The 25,436-nt window shown below is 44.9% G+C and overlaps 1 protein-coding gene across 7 annotated transcripts in view; it reads right to left on the bottom strand.

Annotated features, from left to right (window-relative positions):
• The window catches only part of BIN1 (bridging integrator 1), a 102,157-nt gene that overhangs the window by 51,061 nt on the left and 25,660 nt on the right, over positions 1-25,436 (bottom strand). For all 7 annotated transcript variants that reach the window (XM_055718319.1, XM_055718318.1, XM_055718321.1 and 4 more), the window contains exons 2-4: positions 7,708-7,788; positions 570-624; positions 36-130 (exon numbers count right to left, since the gene is read on the bottom strand). In XM_055718319.1, the coding sequence (XP_055574294.1) occupies positions 36-130; positions 570-624; positions 7,708-7,788 (231 nt within the window). The remainder of the gene's footprint in view (positions 1-35; positions 131-569; positions 625-7,707; positions 7,789-25,436) is intronic.

The following is a 25,436-nucleotide window of genomic DNA, read 5'->3' as shown; positions in this document are numbered from 1 at the left end:
CAAGTCTGGTGACCCCACATTCTGGACAGTCTTACCTCTGCTATTTTATTTGTGTCATCTCTCCCAGGCCAATCCGGCTCATAAACTTCCTGCAAACACTCCGTCAGCTTCTTGGAGGCCTCATGCATGGCTAGGAAAGAAGAGAGAACCATGTCAGAAAGAATGAAATAGTGTGTCCCTCATAGTTTAACTCTCATCCTGAGGAATGGAGACACAGAAGGGTTATAACAAATGCTAAGTTGCTCCTTACAGAATGCCTGACCCTTGATAACAGAGATCACCAAGGTCACCAGAGGGAGAAAGGAACCAAGGATGCAGTCGCATCAAACCCTTTGTGTTCATCCTCTCCTAGCAGAACATGCAAGAGCCTACATGCTAAAACAGTACCACTCATTTGGCATACAAGCACAACCCCTTTCCGTCCCAGCTGGACCTGAAGGATTCCAAAAGATCACCCACCCAGACGAGGCCGACCTTTCCTACAACTTACACCTGCAGAAACACAGGAAGGGGATGGCTGCAGAAACCTCACAGCATGGGAAACGATCCCCTGCTCATGCAGACCTTACCTTTTACAGAAGCCAAGTAAGTTCGGAGGTCCTTCTGTAGCCTTGTGCCTTCAGACTGTGAACACAGGGAGAAGACCATCAGTTATTCTCTCATATAAAGAGAATGTAAGAAGGAGTCATCAAGCATTTCTAAATAAAGAAAAAGGGTCCTGCAGATGAGCTACACACCAGACCTATGGCCACATGAAACAAATATTAACAGGGAGACCACACAGCCCTGACTTGGTAAGCCCACAGCCAGACACCTGCAGGCATGTTTGGCCAACAATACCACCAAAGTACCAAGTAACTCCATGTGGGTAAAACTGATCTGCTCTTCCCAGAGACCAGATACCCCAGACCCAGCTAGAGAGGATCTTAAGGGCAACAGTTAGTTTATAAACCATGGGCAAGTGGGTCTATGCAACAAGTGTAACTAAAGGGAGTCTGTAGGATATAGAAGATAGAAGCAATTGCTTTATTTTGTACTGGTTTAACTCACCAGTTTCTCCTGCTACACTGCAAACCAAAACCCCAGTGCAAAGCAGGTACAAAGGACCTCTGACCTGCCCAAACATGGCTTGCAAATACAGAGTTAGTCATCTTTTTCTTTAGTTTCACCGTGGAGGTGGCCTGACAGCAGCAGATCTCACTCACTAGGAAACAAAGACTTAAAACCAGAAGATGGGTGGAATCTTGCCAATTTGAGCCTTCATATGACCCAGCTGAGCACAATACAAAAACCTAGATTAGAAAGGGTTGTGGAGATTTTTACAGCAAGGTTGGTCCAGACATTCACACATACATGCACTCCCCAAATGACCGGTCTCCTGCACTAGAATAAGCATACTCAGGCACACCTCCCCTCTACCATACCATATATCATCGACAGTGGAGCGAAGCTGACAGGGAAATACTCCCAAACCCAGGCAGTGACATTATACAAACAAAAATGAAATTAAGAGAAAAGCAAGGCTTGAGAAGCTGACCAGCACCATCGCAAAGCATATCAAAGCAAGGGAAGGAGCTAACGTTGAGGGTGTCTGTGCAGATAACCTCTGGAGTATGCAAGTACAGAAAGAAGTTGAGAGACAAAGACCTCTGTTATAAGAGGGTTTCTCTTACTCTGTAGAATCTCACTGGATCCTCACTACCCCCCAAATTAGCTGTAAAACAAGAACACAGGAAAGCAACAACTACACCTCACACCTTCCTCACAGCCTGCTGCAATTCCTCCTCCTCTTTCCCAGTTTGAGTCCCATTGGGGGTGGGGGGCCAGCATAATGAATTTTGACAGCTGAAGACAACTCCAGAGACAAGGAGCTCGCAGGACATCTCTGACAGCTGTCTCAGAGCTACTAGCTTCAAAAGCAGATGCTTCCCATCAGCCCTCCCCAGCACCTCTTTCCCCAACTGGGCTCACGCTGTGATCCTTTGTGCTTTCAGTGCAGCTGCGCTCTCTAAGCAGAGGCTAAATCTGCCCAGCTGTTGAAGTGGCAGCGCTAGCACAGCTTTGTGGAGAAATACATCTGCTTCCAATACTATGGCCCAATTTGTTTCCCTTGCCTCAAAAGTTCTGGATAAGTTCACACTTGTTCTTTTCCTGCCATCAACAAAGGAAACAAGGGAAAGAGCTGGCTACTTTTATAAAAGAAAAGCAGACTCCTAGTCTGGAGAAACATTGGGAACTGATCCAAAGCGAGTACAAGAGGGAAGAAATAATGACCACATCAGCTGCAAAAGTCCTAGGAGTTCTTAAAACACAGAGCAAACAAATGTAGAGCTTTTTGTTGACTTAAGGTGAATGTGGAAACCTGGGCAGATCAGACTTTCCTAACAGCGCAATCAAAAACCACCAGGGAAGAGGTACAAGAGTAATCAAAGAGCGCGCACACACACACAGAGGACCATCAGGGAGGCAGAGCTGAAAAGCAGCAGTTCAGTCAAGATGTAACATATCTTTGCTCATGCCCAATGCAGAAAGCAAGAAAGTCTTAGAGGAAAGCAGTGCTGTCTGCCTAGAATTGGTCTGTGCTAGAAATCACAGATTGGAACAGGCAAGATGAGATGTCAGAACACAAGAGAAAATGGTACAGAAGACAATACCATGCAAAATCCCTCCGATGAATACATTGTCACTCTGCAGCTGTAGTCATTCCTAAAAACAATAAATTTGAACACAACTTCCAGGTTATCAGAAACTAATCAGCAGGGAAGGTCCTCTGCAGAACCTGCCCCACCACACACTGGGGCACTGCTATATCTAGAATGGTAACTCTGAAATTTATAGCACCTAAAAATCAGAAACCACCTATTAAATTGTGCCTATACTTGCCTGAGTCCTGCCAAAGCAGCCCATGACAACCCGGACACATGAACCCTTCAAGTCTTGATATGCAGTCCCAAAGTCATGGGGACAAAAGTATCCTCAAAGCTACACCAGCATTGCAATTAAACATCAAAACAAGACTTTTAGATAGACCACCTGAAAAACCTGCAAGTCAGGGCCTGAGTACTGAAGCGTGCAACTGCAGCAATGCACAATCAACCTCAACACCTCTCCCTCTGCAACGTGTGGTCAGCCGACGTGAAGCGCTGCATCCTGCAGCTGGAGTGGTCTCTCTCAGTCACATCTTTCTGATGTTTAAAGTCAGAGTTACAGCTGATCTCTACGACTATGGGACTACCCAAGTCTCTTAAAAGTACCGAGCCTGCCAGGGAGAGTGAATCGACTTTACAGCCTGCAAGATCTCCAGGCAGAAAGATTTTCAAAGACAGGCCCATGTGCACAGTTTTGCCATGAATCCCATTTCCTCAGCTCCCCTGGGCACCTAGGCTTCCCATCCAAGTCCTTCTTTGCCATTTCCATTGCTTTATTTCTTGTCCACTAGTGAAGCAGCTCCCTCACTTGCTACAAGCATTTCTTTTTATTATTTTAAGCATTAATGCTTTCCCAAGAAACTCTGGCAACTGCCTTCTCTCTGTGCCTGCAGCACCTGCTTTCTTCAAGCAGGCTACAGCAAGCTGTCAAGCACAGCCACAATTCTGTATAAACACCTCTCACAATGCAGTCAGACGCTGTCAAACACTATACAAAACAGAAGCTTTCAACACCCTTGAGTGCACATTTAAGACATGCTTCCTGAACTCAAAGGTAAAAAAGGTAAGGAAGAGAGTTAAACTGGAATCTGGAAAATTAATCCACTTCCCAGTTATTGAAGAGTTTAAGGGTGTGCAGAGGGAAGTTATAGAGGTATGGTTGAATCTAAAGATGTTAAAAAAAAAACCCTAATAACACAGTAATTTTTAAATTGCAAGAACATAAAGAAGAAATTGTGTGTGTGTGTGTATATATATATACACACACAAAAAAAAAAAACCTCCACAGAAGGAAAGTAAAACTAGGACAAAAATGAAAGATCAGTGCCAGTTCTGAAGCCCACATGCATTTCTCATCCCTGCACTAACAAACTGAATGAAAACCTTTGCACAGGGACAATGGCACTGTGTCCTAATATAGAAGTGACCACAATAAGTTGTTCTACTCAAACACACAAGCGTCATCTTGTTTGAACAGATATTGCCATACTTGCAATCACAGTGTAATTCAACCCTGTGAGCCTATAACATAAGCAGGGGTAATACGAAGGACACTATGCACAGGAAGATGCACCTTTAAAAATAGATGTGCTGTGCTTGGGAGGGTGGAAGAGCTCTCCTTCAGAAGACCTAAAGAACCACCTATTACTTATAGTTCTGTGACAGAAAAACACAAGAGTGCTTTTGTATCTTTTTTTGTACTTTCTTGTTTTGTTGGGGGGTTGTTATTTACAATACCTTTCACCGAGCCCTAGCTAAGTATGTGACTTTCCATAGAGCCGTTTCTTGGTAGCAAACAGGTTTCCCAAAACATTTTTTCCCCCCAGTCTACAAGAAAAATTATTTTATCCTAATATTAGACTGCAATCCCTTCTTTACATAACCTCCCTGGTTTTGGAGTTCTGATGGGAAGGATTTTTAATATCAGGAAGGATGTTCTGCACCTGAGAGGGGCAGGTAATGTCCTGCTCCATATTAGATTAATATAAGGCTGGAAGAGCAGACTGTGGAATTAGCAGGTTGAGGGGGCCAGAACTGAAACATCAGCTCCAGGTAAGCCCCCTACTCAGAAAAACTTCAGAGCTATTAAGACACAAACCATGAACTGGTGAGAAGCTCTCACCCCAGGGTACCAGGCAAGCTGTTCAACTTGTTTTGCTACGTTGGGCTGCAATGGGAACTGCTGGGCATGAAGGGTTCTTGTCTAGAAAGGAAGTCTCTCTCTGAGCTACTGACTGTAATGGTCCACAGCCAAACCGACACCACAAGAGCAAAGATTAAGTCCACGCTGCCTGCCCTGCAGGCTGAGGCTGTGCTGAACACCATGGGGTACGGGCAGAGAAGGATGCAGCCTGTGCCAGCAGCAGCTTGCCTCTCATGTGTTTGGTGTGAAACACTTTAAACCAACCCAGAACTTCCACATGAGTGACAGCTCATGAAGGGTATTCAAAACCCAGCCACTCTGCCAGGCAGAAACACAACGTTGTGCCAGGTGTAAAGGCTGCCACCAGCCTACCACTCTCTGTCTCACCAGTGAGTATTTCAGATGCAGGGGAAGAGATGCCAAAGCCTGGCATGCCTCAGGCAGGGGCTGTGTTGCACCTTTGCAGCAGACCTCTTGCTCCCTGGTCTGTGAGGACAATTTCGAAGACAAGACCCTTGTGCTGGTGCCTGAACACAAGCGACACCAGGAAAGGGAAGGAGCGGGGAGCCTTCAAATGAACTTTTTGGGAGGTTAATTACCAAAGATAATCTGTCATGAGGGAGTCTGAGGTCCAGTTGTGCTGCTTGTTCAACCTTCAAGGGACACAGGTGAGCCCTGTAGCCCTGCAGAAGCATGGCTGCATCCAGCTCATTTGTCACACAGCAAATCCATCTGTTTGAGATAAAAAGCTCCTACCATTCAGAGACCTCAGTAGTGCTCGTAAATGAACCTGAATGGGCAGAGAGCTGGCAAGTGCAACGCTTTCCCTTATGCCCACTCAACCACCGTCTGAAAGAACCACAAGATGCCATGGCTGAAAATAAGTGAGTTTTAGACTTGCTCTCCACTCACTGACAGCCCACACGCAGCTGACACGTGTGTCAAAGCTGCCCAACAGAGTCTTTAAGAGCCAGAGGAACCTCTGATCAAGCAGCAAACAAGGCTGCTGCCTGGTCACAGCCCAGCCAGTTCCACAGGAGAACTGTTCTGTCACAAGCCTGCAGCAAAAGATCAGCTTTCCTCCAGACTTACATTTCCCACTGGAGCAAATTTTTTAAGGAAAGGCCACAGAAATCTCATACATAGCTATCATACACGCAGATATCACACATATATATACACACTTACATATATTTATAAGTATATGTATACGCACCTATAGCTGACATTTTTTCCCTAGTCTGCTTGGCACAACAACTCCTCAGCCCTGGATACCCTAACAATCCAGCTAACTCATATTTATGGCTAACCCTAAATAACATATTATGTTATTAACCCTAAATAACATAAATGGTTAACCCTGGTAAAACAGCCATTTCTTGCATTTATTTTAGTAATACAGACACTGAGGGCCAAAGCAAAACCAACAGCCCCCAAGCAACCAATGCAGAGCAGCCTCCAGCTCCTTTGACAAATTACTTGGAGAATTTAGTTCATGGCCTGCCCCTGCAACACAGGAAAAGAAATTCAGTTTTAGGGGTACAGAGGCAGTGCTTCTTTAACAGGCTTCTTGGTGCACCACTGGAACTTGTGGCTTTGGAAATTGAAAAGCCATCCCAGACAACCAGACCAAGAAGTCTAGATTTCAGTTTTTCAGTATTTCTCCTTTAAAAAGGTTATTCCCTGACTGCTGATACTTAAAAATGATACAGAAAAATCACATCTGGTAACATCACATTGTCAGAAAGCAGCCAAACTGTATTCCTTTGTACAAGACAGTATCATTGGTGGACGTGCTATAGAGATGTTGCATGAACTTCTAGAGTAACAGCTACTATTGCTGCCAAAAGAATGAGTGTTAGTCTCCAGGAATCTGCAGTCAGCTCCAGTGAGACATAAGTCAAAGTCAGACTGAAAGATTTTCATTATATTCAGCTGTAGCGAATCCCTTCTCAGCTGGTTTTGCAACACATACCCGCATCTGCTGAGTCTTAACAGCCACAATGCAGCTGCCGCTAACAGCTCCAGAAAAACTTCCTAAATATGTCAGGGCACAAAGTGGGTAAAAGATCTCTTCAGCACTACTTGAGCGTGGCATGCATTCCCTGCCACAAAACTAGCGAGACTTCCCCCAACACCAAGCACCGGGGTGCAAATCCCCTGAGGCAACTGATGTTTTCCCCTCCCCTGGGTGGCTGAAAGCTCCAGGTCTAAAAAAACACAAACAAACAATAAAAACAATCACCAACAAAAATAAACCCACCACACACCCAATTCAAAACATAAACCTAGTGCTGTCTAAGTAGGAGGGTGGGGAAAAATTGCTACACTGTTAAAATATTTTTGTGCGCTAAAAATACAGGGATGAAGCAGACGCAAGGAATACTAATGACTGAGGCCTGACACCGTGATTGTGCAAGGATGGGGAGGACATCAGATTTAGATCTTAGCCAGATGTTCTCTTATCACCATTTGCCTTCTCTGTCTTTTGCCCTCCACTGCGCTTAGGAAACGGAAACTGCCTTTTTTCCATTTTATTTTTGATTTCTAACCCGTTTCCCATCCTATCTATTCTTTCAGAGACACAATGTTGCTCTATCTCTGCTTCCAGCCCAGCAGGAAAAACTACATTACGAAGCAGCTGCTAACTAAAGAAAGTGTCTGGTTGAGCCATTCTTTTTCCTAAACTTGGGTCGAGAACAAGTATTATTTTCCAGCATACACTCTCACCGACTCCATGACAGGGACACTGGAAGACGCAGCGTAATTTCTCATAAGTGAACAAGTTGTGGGTCACTTCAACAGGCCTACAGCATCATTTAATTTAACGGGCTTCAATTGCATACTGTAGCAGATGACTGGAAGCTAATACTGAAACCCAGGGTGTAATTAATTATGTATCGTCAGTTATCTTACCAGCTGTTTGTTGAAGTTCTGCACGCACTGCTCAAACTGCTCATCTTTTGTTTCATCTGCTTTCCCAAGCTTCTGAAGGACCTGCAGAAAAAAGAAGAAAAGAAATTGGAGACTTCAAACACAGATGCAGCAAAGCAGAGAGAGAAACTTTTTCAAGTTCTTGCCCATGAGGCTGAAAGGAGAGTTGAAAATTCTCCCTTGTTCTTGCGATCAGAATATCTGGCATATTTCTCCACACACTCGTAATTTGAAAAAGGACTTAAGGACAAATCAGGATGAACTCATACCTCTTACGCTTTACTGTACCAAAGAGCATGACTGAGGTTTGTCCTTCACTGGTCTAATGCTTCTTGCAGACAAGGCAGTAGCAACCTAGTTGTTTATCTCCTGGGCCAGCAAGAAACAAACCACATCCCTAATATGCCCGAGTTACGCTTATCCCGATTTAACAGTAGTCTCTGGTCTAGACAGGGTGAGGGGTTTTGCTCCCAGAATAGCTAGTGTCCTCAAACACAGAAGGCCATGCAAAGACCTTCTTAGAGGGAGAAGGTAGAGCAGCTGGAGTCCCACCTTCCTTTCACCTTTTCTGACTATGCACATGCTGGGCAGAAGCTGGCTGTTGACAGCAGTTGAGGACCTTACACCATGAATCTATGTGACACTCAGTCTAAGCGTCACATCTGAGAGTGTCAGCAGCCAGTCCTGTTCCTCTCACCACCTCCCTGCACAGCACAGCTCCGCACAGCCTGGAGGGGGTGGGGGGGGGGGGTGGGGGGGGGGGGTGGGGGGGCGGGGAATCCTTATCAGACTACTTCCCTTATCACCCTTCTCTCTTAATGACCATGCAGCTAAATGGATCACTCCCAGGCTCTGAACAAAGCAGCATTTCATCTCCTGGGTGGGAAGGCAGGTCCCTCACAAGAAGGGTGGGCAAACTGCAGCTGTGGAGGAGGGCAGCAGTTACTTGTCAGGCCCCAAGCAACTCCAGCATGGATAGAACAGTGTAAACTGTAGCTGGTTAAGCTCAATTACAACATCTTTTGTTAATCAAAAAGAAAACCTGACCATGCCAAAAAAAGCCTCATCTTGCAGGTCCAATAAAACAGAGGAAAGCCCACCCGGTCCTCAGTCAGAGAAAGTTCTGGGGAACACGAGGTGAGCTAGAAAGGATGCTGAGGGAGCCCCCTGAGAAGCAAGGCAGCTCTAGCTGGCAAGGGTATGACTGCCCAAGAGGCAGAAAGCACTGGAAAGCTGAAGTCTCTCATGCTCTTCTGAGCACAGCAGTCCTTTAGCCACAGATGTCAGCCATCCTGGTCAGCCCCTCCTGGGGGGAAGATGGCCAAGATGGAAAAGCAGGTGCATGCTGCTGCCATCAGGTCTAGAGGAAGGCCACTATTAAGCGTCCCCACACCAGCCACTCTGAAAGATTGCGGGTTAGCCGGAACAGCCACCCAAACCAGCTTCCTCTGCTTCCCACAGACCTTCCCAGAGGATGTAAAGAGGACTTTTCCCCTGTAGGGCAGGGATCAGACTATCATGTCTGGTCCCCAAAATAGCATTGAAAAGGTCCATGCAACATAATGCAGAACAGAGTATTTTCCGTTGGAAGTCACCTACAACGCTCATCTAGTCCAACTCCCAATGCACCTACTGGCCCACTTATCCTTTACACTGCCAAGGTGGAGGACATTTGTGTTATGTCTATTTGGATACTCTCAGTTCCCCTCTCCCACACAAACACAGATATTCCCAGCTCACCCCGACCACAATAACTGACTCCGGCACTAGACATGATATCAGTGCAGTCATTCAGCACCCGGCTAGTAAGTCCCCTTATTTAGGCTAGGATTGAATGCCTAGGAGGGAATCACTGGTTTTCAACATCCCTCTGTTCCAACAGCCTCTCTTCATCTCCAGGAATCGCCGAGGTATTCAAGTGTCAGCAAAAGGAGGGGAAAGGACACATACAGATGAAGAATGCCTTCTTTGTGACCAAGGACGGAACCAAAAACCTCCAGAGTTAGAAGCACAACTTTCTGCAACTCAAGTGACACAACAGCAACAAACACCGCAGCTACAAGCACTTAACATGCTGGGTAAACCTGTCTACACAGCAGGATATAGCACAAATAGTCCCTTCTTCCTCTCAAACCTTTGGTACGTAACAGCTTGCAGGAGAGCAGAAGCAGCAATAATGTTCGGACAGGCAGAGTCCTGTATGCCAGCCACTGGTGCCTCCTTTGCTCATCTGCCGCAGTGAAGGGGAGCACATGCCACAGCAACACTGCTGCTGGGGCTACACATCCCTCTGCCACACCAGCCGGAGAGGGGGATTCAGTATGGTCTCATCTTTCTCATCAGGTGGTATGGTGAACCTCTCCCAGAAGGACACTGCTCAAAGTCCTGGTGTTCAGCTGTACTCCCCTAGGCTACCAGATTCATGGAGCATGGTTTTCCCACCTGCTGGGTAACTTCCTAGATGCCCAAAGAGCCATCACACCAGTAGCACCCATCACCAATAACAATAAAGTACACAAGCTGCAGATTCCAAAACAGAATGATGTTCCCAGTGTGCAGATTAATAGAATAATTGGGGATATAAAGGAGCTTTTTATGGCTAGTCAGGAGACTTGATGCTTTCAAGCCTGGAGGGGAGGGAAGGAGACCATTTAACTCTGAAGAATCCAGAATATGTCGCCAGGGTCAAAGGTTTAGAACAGCCTCAGTAGTCACAGTGCTTCCTGGTGTAAAACACTGAGCAGCACCCACAGACTGCTCATTGTGGGAAGCAGGTGCGTGGCTGCCACATGTCCAAGAACTTAATCTGCAGTTCCACTGCTCCTTGAGGCACATGAACTCTGAATCTGGGATCATCCGGCCAGCTGGGAACATTCACTTACTGAGGTGCTCTGTACAAGTCCTGCAAAATGCTGGGCACTGGAAGGGGCTCCAGCTCTCAGCCTATCTCTCAGGAAAAAACTCCTGCTGCAATAGTGATGCTGAGCTGAGGAGCAGCTCTGAATGGGGGGGGAGGGTGCAGGAAGAAACCCTACATTTTTCCACAGTGGTGACATGGGGTGCGCGAAACAGAGGATTTGAGGATGCCAGCAGTGGAACAAGGCAAGGAAAACAAAACCAGTTACAAGACAGAGGCTGTGAGAAGTGAATCCTTGGCTACATTAAAAAAACCTGCTCTTGCTTCCTATACTGTTCCCCAATGTGGTAGGTGAAGGCACGTGCCCCACACCTGCTGGCCCTGTAGGCGAGTCCCAGCCACACAGCCCTCTCTGATCCCTTTATTACTTGCTATGACAGTGGAGAGACAACAGCCCTTGGCTGCAGCAGGGCAGGGGACAACTTCTCATACAGCTTTCACTCCAAAACACATCTGCCCCACACAAACAGCCCAGAGGTCAAACCCTAAACCACTTGAGCAGCATAAAACGACGGCTCCACAAGGCTGGCCCTCGAGCCGGCTCCCAGCTCTCCATCAAAGACCTGTACAGGCATGTTGTGCTACCACATCCCTCTGGACCCCCTAAACCAGCCAGGGACGGAGCAGATGGCCCTGGGTGTGCTGCTGACTGCAGGCACGTCTGTGCTCACTGCTAATAACCCATGAGCTCACAGGACAACTCCCCTCCCCAGGCTGGTATGTGCCGTCATAGGTCAGGCTATTCCGAGTGAGCCATGGCTGCTCCCTCCCTTCCCTTGCAATGGTCTTTAATCCCCCAGCTCACTGCAAAGCCAGATAAAGTTCGGATGGAAACTTCAGGCTCTTTGATAGCTATTAATGGAGCAGATTTACCAGGGTAGGAGTCAGGACCTTGCTGCAGCTCCCAAATCTCAGGCGGATCAGAGATGGTGTGATCTGTCAGCTGCTGTCTGGAGGCAAACCACACCAGGCATGGATATGGCATTTAAAAGATTAAGAAGCAACCATGGCTAGGATCCTTGGACTGCCCTTGACCTGAGACGTCCTGGCTCTGCGTAAAGATAGGGACCATTTCAAGATAGTGCAAGCAAGGGTGAAGCGGGTAATACTTTGTATGAATCCCACAAAACACTTTGTGGGATGGATTTCAGAGGGACCTCCAGCACTGCTGTGGGTTCCAGTCTTGGCTTGCTATGGACTCACCATGGCAGGGTGAGGGTATGATCCTAGCCAATGTTTTTTGGCCTCAGGCACTGGACATCATTTTCCAGTGTCGCTCAGAAAGCAAGTCTCTTTCAACAATTAGCTAGATATTCAGGTGCTCTGTGTTTATTATGAACTAGGACCACAAGCAAGTGACCAGCTACTGCAGCATCTCCAGACACAGCCAAATTCTACTCAAGGAGCCTCAGTTTTCCCTGTATTTGAATTAAAGCAGCAAGGAACAAGGAGATTTAGAGTTTGACTGAAGTTTTAAAAGCACTTTAAGATCCTATGAGGCAAGATGCTATTAACAAACAAGTAAATTACCACATTCCTCTCATGTCATTGATGTATTTGTAATCTGCTGTTGCAGGCAGAACCATCTGCAGTCAGCTTTGAATTGCTATACTTTAAGAAGTGAGATAACACAGAAGTAACAGAAAAATCCAGAAATCCTCTGTACCAGAGACCCGCCATTCTGCTAGCAATGGTCAGAAGTAAAGGCATGAAACAGCCTTTAAAAAACAGCAACTTTTCCCAGCAAAATGGAATGTTTACTTAAGGAAATCCAAGCTGCAGATTTTTCTCAGAGGCAAGACCATAAGATTCACAGGGTGAGTGGGCATTACCTAAATACCACAGCTTTGTAGGACTCAAAAGGAAGCACCGTATCTGGCTGCAGTTTACCTTCTTTTTTTTTTCCAGGTGTACTGGAGGAAGCATTCCTGGAAAGGCAAACCTCACACACTGCTTAGCTTAGTGTCTCTCTCTAGTGCTCTGCTTTGAGCACCGGATGTTAAGGAAATTGAGATCAGTCCTGTGACCACCAAACTGACATAGAACAGCAGTCACCATCAAGGACAAATACTTGTCAGCAGTGCAGCAGCAGCTAGCATCAAGAAGCAGTATCAGACAAGTAGCAGTTCTGCTTTGCTCTAAAAAGCAACTGTAACAGACTCACATTTATGCTTTGTAATATGAGAAATACAGGCCAGTTGCTTAATGCATCCACAGTTATCGCTCAACACCTTCCCTTACTCTCTTCTGAAATTTAAGTGCCACAACAAAAGCCCTAAAACCCCAAATATTCTCAGCAAACCCCATATAGACCCATTATGTGAACCAGTAACCTAATAAAACTCTGCTTTTCACAGAATATGGGTCACCCAGGCCAACAACCAGTGTATAGAACATAAGTGATAAGTAGGAAGGCAAAAAATGAATGCAGCTTGTGGATCCCAAACAGGAGCTAAATCTGCGTTAGAAACATCTGAAGGTAGGGTGGTCCAGCCCTGAAGAGGGAGTCATTAAGCCCACAGCCAGAGAAGCTGAGCCCTGCAGGTCCACATCTTACTGCCCCCTGTACTGGAGAAGGGGCTGTGGTTACATCTTACTGATACGAGCCCAATACTCCTAAATCACTCCATCTCCTGACCTCTCCACCCCTCGTAAACGACGCCTCTGACTTCTGCTTTGTCTGCCAGCTCTGCATAATCTCCAACTACCAACTGGGCACAGAGCCAGTAAATACTGTGACTAATTTTGAATTGCAACAAATTGGCATGTGCCAATGGGTCAACTAGCAACAGAACAAATAAACCTTTGATCTCAGGCTGCTGCCTGTTCTTCCACGGGAGACGTTGTACTCTGAAGAGGGGCAGAAGAAAACAGTGTCCAAGTCTGATAGAAAGCACAAAGCCACCTGACTTACAAAGGAAGTTTCATAAGCTTTTTTATCTTATTAAGCCTGGTTTCTTCTCTGCTCAAATGAACTGTGACTTGTTTAACAAAGTAGATTTATGCTCATGGAGTAATTTGGGTTTTGCACTCAGGCTTGGGGAGAAAAGCAAGAGTGGCAGTGAGAGCCCTGCTTCCTTCCTGACATTCTCTGGGAGCAGGGCACATCCTCCTGCCCTCCATGCCTGCCTTTCAGCTGGTTTTGGGGGCAGCCTGGCTTTCCTCATGCAAGCCTGGCACAATTAAGTCTTTCTTTGAAAGAATTGGACAAAGGAGGATGGGGGTGGAGAGGAAGAAACTCCAAACATATTAACGCTTCATTTTAAACTGAGGAAATTATTCCTGTGGCTGAGCAATCAGCAAGACCCTCAGATCACTGGAAGATGGGAAAAGCAATGTCACACTTGGCGCAGAGCAGTTCTTGTTTGCTTCTTACTTGCTAACAAGGTTCAATAGATCCTGCAAAGACAGGACGTTGCCTCCATCACTGGGCAATCAGGGTTCAATACAGCATTTTGTTAGAGACTTCCTGAATGACCTAGAAAAGCCATGTCCAATGTCACATCCATCCAGCTGTAAAGAGGAGTGTTTGTTCAGCATGTCACAGAGTTAACAAATTTATCCCTGGCACCTCCAGCTAGCAACAGTGAAAGTAGTACAGAGATGAGATGACAAATTTTGAGTGCTCAGCTCAAGACACATTAAATTTGATTTTCACAGGTGTTCCTCTAATTGAAGTATGTGAGATGTGCATGCTTAGCCATATTCTAAAACCCAACCTGAAAAGGAAAAAAAACCCAAACACCTAAAAATATAATTTTCTGGTCACATTGGGGTGTTGAAGTCTCATAACATCCCCAAAAAATATGCTGGTAGTGAAGAATTTACATCATCACAATAGATTGCATGGAGATCCCTTGCTAATGAAAGACTTTAAAAAGTTAAGACAAGCATTTCAGGTGTAATTTAAGCCAGACTGATCCTAGTCCACATTTCAAAGCTATTCTTCTCAGATCCTGAAGAGGACAGCAACAGGAGGTCAACTACTTTGTCTGTGAATAAACATCCTCCTCAAAAAGACCTCACTCCTTCCTCCATACCACAGTCAAAGTGTAATATACATTGAAGCATGACTGGGTAATAACAGCATGTATAGCCTATGGTCAAAGAAACATGTGCCACTGCCACTTTCCCTAAATGGCACTATATTGCAAAGTTTCTGTCAGAGCAAAAGTCACACTGCATTGCCTTGAAGGTTCAACTCAAACAGCTGATTCTGACAGCTACTAAAAAGCAGCCTCACCATGATCTGCACCTTCAGGACACACCTCTTGAGTTTAACATTACTCACACTGGGTTGCCTTACAAGGTTCGTCTTTCTCCCTCATTCTATAGTCAAGGGGGGGGGGGGGGGGGGGGGGGGGCAGGGTAGAAAGGAGCTTCACTTTCTTATCCTGGATTATTTCCTGGAGAAACCTGCTTCCCCATAATAGGCTCAGAGAAAGTTCATGGCAACAAGTGTCACCACACTGAAGTCAGCATCTTAAGAATACACCCCTATTTCTGATCATGCCAGGTGCAGGACAAGATGTAGAAATTAGTACAGCAGGTGCAGGACTTGATTTCAAGTCTGGTGGCTTGGAACAATGGTCAGTTTATCCATAAGGCTAAATCACCAGTAATAAGTAATATCCCCAAGAAGGGAGTACACAAAGGACCTGTCCCATTTTCGAAGCTGCATGTTGCACCCCTTTTTCTACAAAGCATAAAAAGAGGATTGTTTGGCTGCAGCAGTTGCCAACCCCGTTCTGAAATCAGAGACCTTCCTCGAAGCAACTACAGCATACAAGCCCGTAGCAATGGCCCTATGGGGACAAGCTATGCCTAACTGCGCTGTGTGCTTCACCCAAGACCTCAAGCAAATCTAAGTTATCATGTTCAGTTTCTCTCCATGGGGCAAGGCAGCTAGTATCCACCATAAATGGATGCAAAGACTCAGCTAGCTGCTGCACTAAAACATCTCAAAAACAAAAACATGTAGAAACATGTTAATCAGTACTATGACATGGAGGACATAATTTTTGTATTTGCGTTCCCTGTTCCGTAAAGGTACTTACATTACTTAATGATATTCACTATGAAGACTAATCAGAGCAAGCTTGCGAAATCTTCTACTCATAAGATGCTTCCTCCTGTGCTTGGCTTCCTTTGAGGATGCTTTTCTCAAGTTACAGGTTGTCGAACAAGGGATTCACGTCACTCATAGTACTGGTTATCAAACACTACATCATTATACACAGTATATCATTATCAAGTGCCCTAAGAGCATAGGTAAATGAAATGAGAAGAATTGGGTCTAACCTTCATACTTGTTCAGCCCAGGACAGCCAACAAGTGGAGAGAGAGAAGGCTCTGGGTATTTTAACTCTGCACACTGGTCAGTCTCCCGTGTCCACCCCACAGCCTAAAGATAAGGAATGGTGTTGAGGCACAACACAGAGGCAGCAAAATTGCAAGGAGTGGCCAAGGTCCAGAGACTCACATTCCTCTCATACTACTCCACAAGTCTAGCAAATCTTGGGCTGCACCTGAAGCTCAAGAAACTCTATCCTAGGCTGTTGTTAAAGAACTGCTGTCTTGCTTTGCAAGTCAAAATTCCTGTGTCCATGAGTAAAGCCTTGTGCCCAAGATAAAGAGCCCTTCTAGATATGGGGCCAGAATCCCTACAGAATCTTCTACACCAGGAAAAAGGCTAGGATGGTTTTCACTACCCTGCTTACTTCTTCCTCTGTTTCTACTGCTCTCAGCATCTGCAATATATCTGCTGAACTCACTCCCTGTCTCAGCAAGACCAGCATCTGAGGACCAGCATAAAGAGCCTCTGTTTCTGGAGTAGAGCCTGCAGCAGATTCCCCCTGTCCATTCCCACCCTTCTGACGTACTCAATTTTTACTGAGGGAGGTACCAAGTACTTTGCTTTCCATTTCCACCCTGTGATCAAATCACTTTTCTAAATTGGGCTTTGACATTTCTCTGCCTTAATGCCACTCAGTCAGGGAAGCCTTCATTACCAGGATCTGCTAACACTGTCTCTAACTATAGTATATTGTCAATAAGAAAACTGAAGTAAGCAGAAGGAGGAAAGAAAAGGAGTAGCACAATGGGACAGGCTAAAAGCTCCACACCTGGCTGGCACAAACTTCTTTGCAAAACCCCTCCCTCTTAGAGGAAGGAGTCTGTTGAGGACTACCACCTCCTGAGCAGAGCATTTTCCTCCGAAAGCTGAAATTTCCTTATTCAGAAATCAAGTATGACCACTTCAGAGGATTGAGAGAATAATTTTGCCAGCCTTATTCTGTTTCCTGCTCCCCTGAGTCAGGAAAGTAATTCCAGAAAGCTTGTTCTTGAATACCTACCCAGGTTGGAGGTTTCTCCTTCACCACCAAAATTCACGACATACTGCCTACACAGCCTTTCCACCTGTTGCATACAGGACAGGCAGCACCTTTGTGCAAGTTCAAGTCATGTTCTTCAAGCAGTTAAATCTAACTGCTTCAAACAAAGATAGGAGCTGACGTTCTGTATGTAGGCACTCTCATCCCCTTTAAGGCAAAATCCTATATGCTATGACAGTCACTGAGCAGGTACCCACATTACTCAAGTTTTCTAAACTTGCATATATTCACACATGTATATTTCTGTACGACTCACCCAGACTTCAGGACCCCAACCAACCTGAACCACTGCAGGTGGCTGCTAACAAAAGACACTGGAGAAGGGACAGTCCAGAGACCTGTAGTAACGCACTTGTGCACAGACTATCATTGAGTTTCATCTGTCCACAGACTATACCAGCTGCACTGAAGGTTTGTCGGCATTTATTAACATTGGTGAGTCCATGAAAAACCTTTCATGGGTTCCTCAATGTTAATAAGCACTGACTGTTATGGAAGGCAAAGCCGTAATATTCCGGCACATTATACAGAATAATACCAACAACATCCAAAGTGTTTCTACTTATTTTATGCAGTCAGTCTTCAGAACTTATCCAGCCAGTTTTCAGAAAGACAGATCCTCCAAATAAAGGCAGAACCAGGCAAATCCTCATGATCTAGAAATAAGTGGTCATATAGTGAAAACAGTAAGTTAAAAACCCACTGAGAGCCCTGAAGTCTCCAGTCTCCAAGTGTATTCAGTTTTCTCCCTCCCCCCCCCCCCCCCCCCCCCCCCTTTTTGCATGTAACTCTGGACTACTTATGGGGAAGCCTGGGAGCAGGTCTGAACACTAGAATGAACTGTCCAAAGCTTGTGCATTTAAAAATAAAAAACAAGACACAGCTGCAACTTGCATTTTAGCTAATACCCACTAGACAACTGGGGTTTTGTTAGGAATTGGGGTGGTTCTGACTGATTTCCATGATCCTCTTCTCTTCTGAGTGAAGGTCCGAGTACTCCTTTGCTTCTTTAATCACCACGCTGCCTGAAGCACTCCAAGAGCAACAAGCCAACAGCTTCTATCTCACTTTTCTCTGAAAACTTCATACTTTCAGCAGGAGTAACTCTCAGGTTACTATAAGACAGTCAGTCCTTTTCATCCTCCCAACCTGACTATACAAGTACTTCATATCCAATGCTGTTTGACTAGCATTAGACAAGTAGGAAGGAGACCACAGTTAAACCTATCACCTAGCCGTCCTGCCTCCAGAAGCCATCTACTCCCTGCAACACCCCAGCAGCTTCCTGCTACTACCGTATGAACAGTCTTGCATTATAGATTAGAAGGATCTGAACTGTGAAACGATCCAAAGACTTCTGAAATTTGCCTGTATTTCAATACATATGGGTTAAAGGAGCAGTGTAGTGTTGGTATTTTGGGAGCATTTTTTTTGCTTTGATGCAGAAAGGTCATCTAGTGACCCAGTCCTCTTCAGTATTTTCTCCAAATTCCCAGGATATCACCAGGAAACTGAACAGATTGTTTATTTCTATACCTCTTATATAGGACTCATAGCATGATGGCATCCAGATAGTTTAATGAGTGCTATACAGATATCCAGCCAGTAGAGATGCTTTTAAAAACATTCATAGTCCTTAACCTTGTTCCAAAGGCTCACCACTACTTCCTCCATGCAATAATATCTAAAACTCAGCAAGTTTCAGGGGTTGATTCTTGGCTTTCCACAAAACAGCAGTGGAATTGTTCTGCAAATCAGAGTTTTTCAACCAAAAGGCACAGGAAGTACGGTGCAGCTGATCTGCTAATTCCAGCCTCATACAGACTCATTAAGGAAAGAGATACAGATGATATTCAAGTGTACACTAAGCCCAGGGGCTCAGTCAATTTTTTGTGGCACCAGCTTTGGCAAAAAGTCTATAAATAACAAGATCTTTGAAGAAACAGGTGAGCTCTATATGCATACTCTTGCTTTTATTTCAGATAATACTTTAAGTGAAAACAATTGTTCATAGTACTTTTGAATGGATCCAGCTGAGTTTTAAAGAAAATAAATAAAATCAAACAAACAGAAAAACAATACAAAACCAAAACCGCCCAAACCACAAACTCAGGTCTTCCCAATATCCCTGGGATATATTTAAAAGTTACACTCACAAGCACATTGTTCCACCTAAAATGTTACATAAAGCTTTTTGGTTTATTTTTCAGGGGCTTTTTTAGGAAGGAAAAAAAAAAGTCACAAACAGAATTGCTCCCCTGTTATTATGTTATTTGTTATCCTCTGTAGTTTTTTATTTTTTATTAGCTGTCCCAGGAAAAGTCCGAAATATGCTTGCAGGGATTGTTAAAATGGGCAATATGGAAGCCTTCTTTCATGAGACCCTACAGTAGCACCCTCTCAAAGGTCAACATTGAAAAGACTGAACAAATCAGCAGTTTTTTAAGTCATATGACCAGTCCCCAGATTTTCTTCAGAGTCTAAGAACAGGCTGCCAAGCACAAGCCTTGTCCTTCCAACAGCTACTGTGAACACACCCGCATCAGGCAGGTTTGCTCTATTAGCTACCAGCAAGATGGACACTGAACTTGGAGATCTTTAGGGGGAAGATACCATGGAAAAACTAAGCCAAGATCACCTGGTTGGCCTGGCAGCATCACTCCAAAGGTGAGACCAAAAATGCTTCACTCTCTTCTCACAAAAGCACAAATCAAAGGTGAAGGGCACAAGGACCCCCAGCATACCTGTATCAGGTACACTACAAATGACACATTGCCTGGTATCACCATTTGTGGAAGGGCCCTTCCACACTTCACTGTCCTGCCTGCATTAGGCAGGAATTTACCAGCAGTGTGAAAGGGGATGCCACCCCCATGTTACCAGTCATGTATGTGTTCCCACAGGAGGCAATGACATGAGTTCAGCTGCCCCCATCTTCCCAGCTGATCACAACCGCGTCCTCTACACAAGGCAGTGCAGACTTCTCAAGTGTCTTCTTCTTAAGCTGCAGAAGATGTAAAGGCCAGCAGAGAGCCCAGCTAGGCTGACGTTACCGCAGGGCAGAGGGTGCTGTGCTGCAGCTCTGCCACACTTGCACCAGACAACAGGGATTGATTGCTGTGCGCCTGTGTTGCCTTGCATCTGTATATCATTTGGCACATGAAGCTGGAGAGTACAAGAGGCATCTCAGGGTGCTTTGCCTTTTTTTTTTTTTTTTAAAAAAAAAAAAAAAAAAAAGAGGCAGGGGGAACACAAAAGAGAGGGCTCCTTTGTATGCTACAGCCTCAGCTTTTGTTGTTGTTTGCTAAATCCTTAAACACAGCACTTCAAGGAAGCAATTTTTCATGTTCTTCCTCTCCTCTCAAACCTTCATATCAAGATCTCCTAGCCAAGGCAAAGCATTAAGTGCTCCTAATCATCAATTCAGTCACTTCTGTCCTTCATGCAGTTTCCAGTTCTCAGATAACCAGATCTGATTCAAGCTCAGCAGGTTTTATTTTTGACAGCAGCCTCCAAGCTCAGTTACCAGCCTTGGACAAGATGGCTCTCTGCTCAAGCTCCAGGCTGGAAGGGTGTCGACAGATGCTGAATATATTACAAACAAGTGGACGTGAGCTGTCACTTGCAAAGGAGAAGGGAAAAGGCACACTGAGGAAACTTTGTAAATCAATTGGAAGGGGATCTGTTAAAAGATCTTCAGACTTCTTTTATTCTTGCTATGCTCCATACATTCATCAGCATTAAAAACAGGTCCAGGAAACAAGACAGGGGTGATTGTTTAAAACGTGCTGAAAAAGACTTCAAGGAGAACATTAGGCAGCTACTGTGAAATGGCTCAAAACACCTCTTTTATCTGATGGGGTATGGAAACAAAAAAGCTTCCTGTTCCATCTTCCTCCAAGAAAGGCAGTACAAATCTACCACTCATATCTTTATAGAAGTTGCATGGAATACTTTGGGATTTTACTACTATCCCATAAGTAGCTACTGAAATAAGATTCATCAGATTAGCAGAGCTTGGCACCTTTCATTCACAGGAGTCCTGATAAACCTACTCCTCCCTCTCACCTGCACCTGTACACCATGTCCTAGAAAATCCCAAATCCAGGCAACCAGGATTGCCAACTACTGCACCAGTGCAGCTGCAAACTTGGTCTGCTTTGCACCATCGCTCATTTTATGCAGCTTCAAGGTAAGTGTCCTTTCTTCTTCCAGGTCTGTTTGATTACAGGATCCCAATCCTGGGGTTTTGTCCTTCAGAACTGCTGTAGTATTAATGTGTTATCACACTAACAAGAATGACTCTGGACCACGTGTCCAGCATAGCAAAGGGCAGAAGGGCTGCAAAGTACATGGAACTGAAAATCCCCAAGTCTCCTGCAGACAAAAGACACAGCTCACTCAACAAATATCAAGTGACAGTGTAAAACACTGCTAGCACAGTTTATGTAAGTGTAGTTATGCAAACTTGAAGAGCAGGGAGTGAGGGAAGTAGAAACAGAAAGGCAAAGGAATGGTAAAAGAAAAGCCTTCCTAGCAAATCTTTTTCCACCCATCCATCACAGGTAGCCAATTGTTCCTGACAAGGAACTCAGAAACAAGGTAAGGTAGATGCAAAGACATGTGGACTGCTGACGTGATGGAGCAGTTCTGAAGGGGCTGATGTAATCAAGTCCCTCTGCCTTCATATTGTACATTTGCACCTCCATTTTAGATGAAGAAGGAGCCAGCCCCAGGAGCTCTCCTTCCCTATAATGGATAGCTAAACCCACTTTCTAAACACCAGTGCTGCTCTGAAATGGGTTCATCTTGTTCATACAGATTGCCTCTCTGGACACTGCTTTTGCCATCAGACCTTTCTGCCTGAGTAATTGTTAGCACTGTCTGAAGTCAAATGTTAACTCTCCAGAAAGACATGGCCAAGAAGTTTTTCATGATGTTCACAAAGCGTTGAGTTCACCAGCTTTCATAGTCCATTTTTCATGGTAATGCCAGGGGAACACAGGTGCAATTCCTTCATACATCTAGTGGAGGATACAAGTGTCTAGCCCTCAGGGCCGAGTCTAAAAGGCAGCTGTTTCTATTTAGGTTATATGACCTGCTGCCAGACCTCAGAGAAGACAGTATCAGAAGAAAGTCATGTTCCTGAAAGCATGAAGGCTTACCAAAGGTCTGTAATGGGAAACAAAACCATTCCCCTTTAGGTCATTCATCTGAAGTAGGCTTCTAAGTGATAGTGACCAAAAGCTCTTCCCACTCAACTGCCATTTAACAGCATGAAGTTATGCATAAGCTCAGGACACCTCTGGTTCAGCCATCACTGGACAACAATCTGCTCTGTCACTCCACCGTGCTTCAGCACTACTTGCCTGAAGATCAAATGGGGCAGGCTTCCCTGACTGCTCATCCTTCACGGCAGTGCTGAGAAGCACGCTGCCAGCTCTGTTCTCCCAGGCTTGTCTGCTGTGGGAGGGAGGAGGATTTTTCTCTTGCGAGGGGTTTCATTAACAGGAAAAGCTTTTGAAAGAGTAACACAGATGCATGGCAAGAGATGAAGTCAGAGCAGTTAACATCACATGCTGTTTCCAGATGGCTTATGAACATACACCCACAATACTTGTCATTAGCTGTGCACAGGTGGGGCTACGGCTACCAAAGGCTACCAGCCAATTCCAACTGCAGCTTGCCCCAAAACAACCAAAAGCACCCCATCAAACAGACCATGTTATGAATATTTACTGCATATTTCATGAGAACAAAACTAAAGTGCCAAAAGTAGATAGCAACCCTTCCACACTTGGATATTTGAACAAAGATCCACAGCAACCAGTCCATGCATGTTTAATGCCTTCCTCCTTCACATCCAGCTGTGGTTCAAAATTCCCATTCCATTTCAATTTGCAGAAGCCCTCTTCTGCTTTCTTATCTTATTGAGCACACACATGCAGTCAAACACAAAATCACCATCTAAACTTAGACCAGATAAGTTAACTCTGCTGTAAATGTCACCAGGTTTAAGCCATGGCTGGGAGGAGAGCAAGTTTGTGTTACTGTCAGTCAAGAGAGACATATTGCTGTATCAAACACCATTGTCAGCTGTCTCCTCTAAAGCAAACGCAGCGTCTATTCTCAGAACCTGCAAGCCTTTGCTCTGACCATTAATAACCGGGGAAACTGTCAGCAATCTGCAGCTCTCCCAAGGCCCTGCTCCACACACCACAACTTGATGTTACAGCCTCGTTCAGAAAGGCTTGAAATTATAAGCGGACCTGCATAACTCATGGAAGACAAAAATGTTTTATCTATGAATCAATGTGCCTGCTTCTGGTCAGCAGAACAGCAGACATAGACCGAGCTGAGCCAGTGCTCAGCTTACCTGCATCATCGCTCAGGTGTGTGCCACAAAGGACAACATTTGCTTTTCGACAACCTGTCCCCCCAGTTGCATCTTATTACAGAGTGAGAGGGAGGCAGCCTTGCACCTGCAGTCTTTCAACATCTCTCCCTGAGAATGTAAGATTTATTGGGAAACAGGTGGATTTGGTGATCTGGGAGCGACCCCATTGCTGCTGGATGAATGATTCCAAGTTTTGGCAGTGCTGTGGACAAAACCCAGCCCACTCACTTCTGTTTGCACCGCAGACATGAAAGGATGTAGAAAAGGGGAGGTCATTATACACCATGGACATAAATTTCCAGTAAAGGGGAGGTCGTTATACACCATGGACATAAAATTCCAGTACAGACCTTTTTAAGGCGAAGCAGAAACAGCCCCTCCAGAAAAAGCAGGGTAACTGAAAAGGAGGTGTGATTTTTAGCTTCCTACATGGAGCAAATCTGGGTAGTACCTAAAGGAGGGGAAGTATATCCCACACCCTGGTCCCTAGGCATGTGTATCACTGGAACTACAGCCAGCAACACCTGAGCACTCCCTGCCCACCACATTAGTCATTATCCTTCTGTTTAGCCAGCACCCAACGATCATCCATTAAAAAGCACTTGCATGTCTATAGACATCATAGTAATTCCTTCAATCCTTCTCTGTCATCATAAGACCAATACAAGTATCAGCCAGAACCATCAATGTTGCTAAGATACCCATGTGCTCAAGTGGTGCCACCCAAGCTTCTCTCTCCTGGCTTCCCTCTTGCTCTGTGATCTTCATCCATCCTCGCACACTTTTACTATACAACTGGTACACGAAAGTAGTGCCACAGTTATAAGTGGTTCCAGCTCCTACATAAAAGAGTCAAGCCCACAGTTCTCACCCTTCCTGCACAGCTGACCTCGCTTTTAGCACTTTTCCAGAGGTGGTCAAGGGGCCTCTTGGAAATTCAGGGATCAGAGTCTGGGCTTCTCTGTTCCCTCCTGCAAAAGCTCTGCAAATCTAAGTCCTCTTTAAACATCTTGAGCTGTTATAATGAAGAACCATAAACTTATCAGTCAGATAATAAACAAGAGGGGAGAGACAAAGTTACAAGGAGGATAAGTTACCTTGTAGAAATTATTAACTCTAGTCACATTTTCATTAACAAGCCAGGATCTCCACTTTTAAAATACAACCTCCTTTCCCACTCCATCACACAAGTACTTAAGAAGCTAAAGCCGCCTGGCATTTACATAGGTTAATATTTCTCATTAAAAAAAATAAAAAATAAAAAGCATTAGTTTCCCTTCAACATATGGAAAACTCCAGAACATTTATAAGGTGACATATAAACTAACATTTGCAGGGTTGCTTCGACTTTATTCCTTTGACTGTGCCAGTTGTATTGTTTACTGGAAGCCTGAAATGCAGACAAATTAAAGGTATTCTAGTCTGAACCCTAGCCCACTCCTACAATAGGAGCAAACTCCGTTGTGCCCTGTGTACTTGTGGCATAAAGGCCAGCCATGATCACAGAAGCAGTTAAGAGAAAGAGCAATGTCTGTGCTGTAACACACGCTATTTAGCATATATTTAATTTAATTATGTAGATTCACATACTTATTAATACTATGAACACTAAGTCCTCATACAGGAGGAACTGCTAGCAGCTTGCAACCTGTAGATACAAATAGCGAAATATATGTATATGTAGATAAAAAGAGTGAAAGCAGCCCAGGAGTCAGAAAGGAACTTGGCTTCCAGAAGAAAATCTGGTATAACTTGTAGTTTCAGCTGTGATGTCCATTGCCCCCTCAATCAGGAAGTTCAGGACCACCTCTGGGTTCACCACAGAGCTAAGGAGAAAGCATCGCTTTCTCTCCCACAAAAAACTTCAACAAAATCCTTTTCATGGGTCTTCTGTGGGAATTTTCAGCTTTTTGTTTAAAAAAAATAATGTAAACAAAAAATAAAAATACCCTTTCAATGTTCAGTTTCAATTGATTTGAGAGTTCCTACAGAAAACACTTGT

This window comes from Falco cherrug, chromosome 8, assembly GCF_023634085.1.
Source record: "Falco cherrug isolate bFalChe1 chromosome 8, bFalChe1.pri, whole genome shotgun sequence".
NCBI classification, from domain to species: Eukaryota; Metazoa; Chordata; class Aves; order Falconiformes; family Falconidae; genus Falco; species Falco cherrug.
This window is presented reverse-complemented; position numbering and strand designations above follow the sequence as displayed.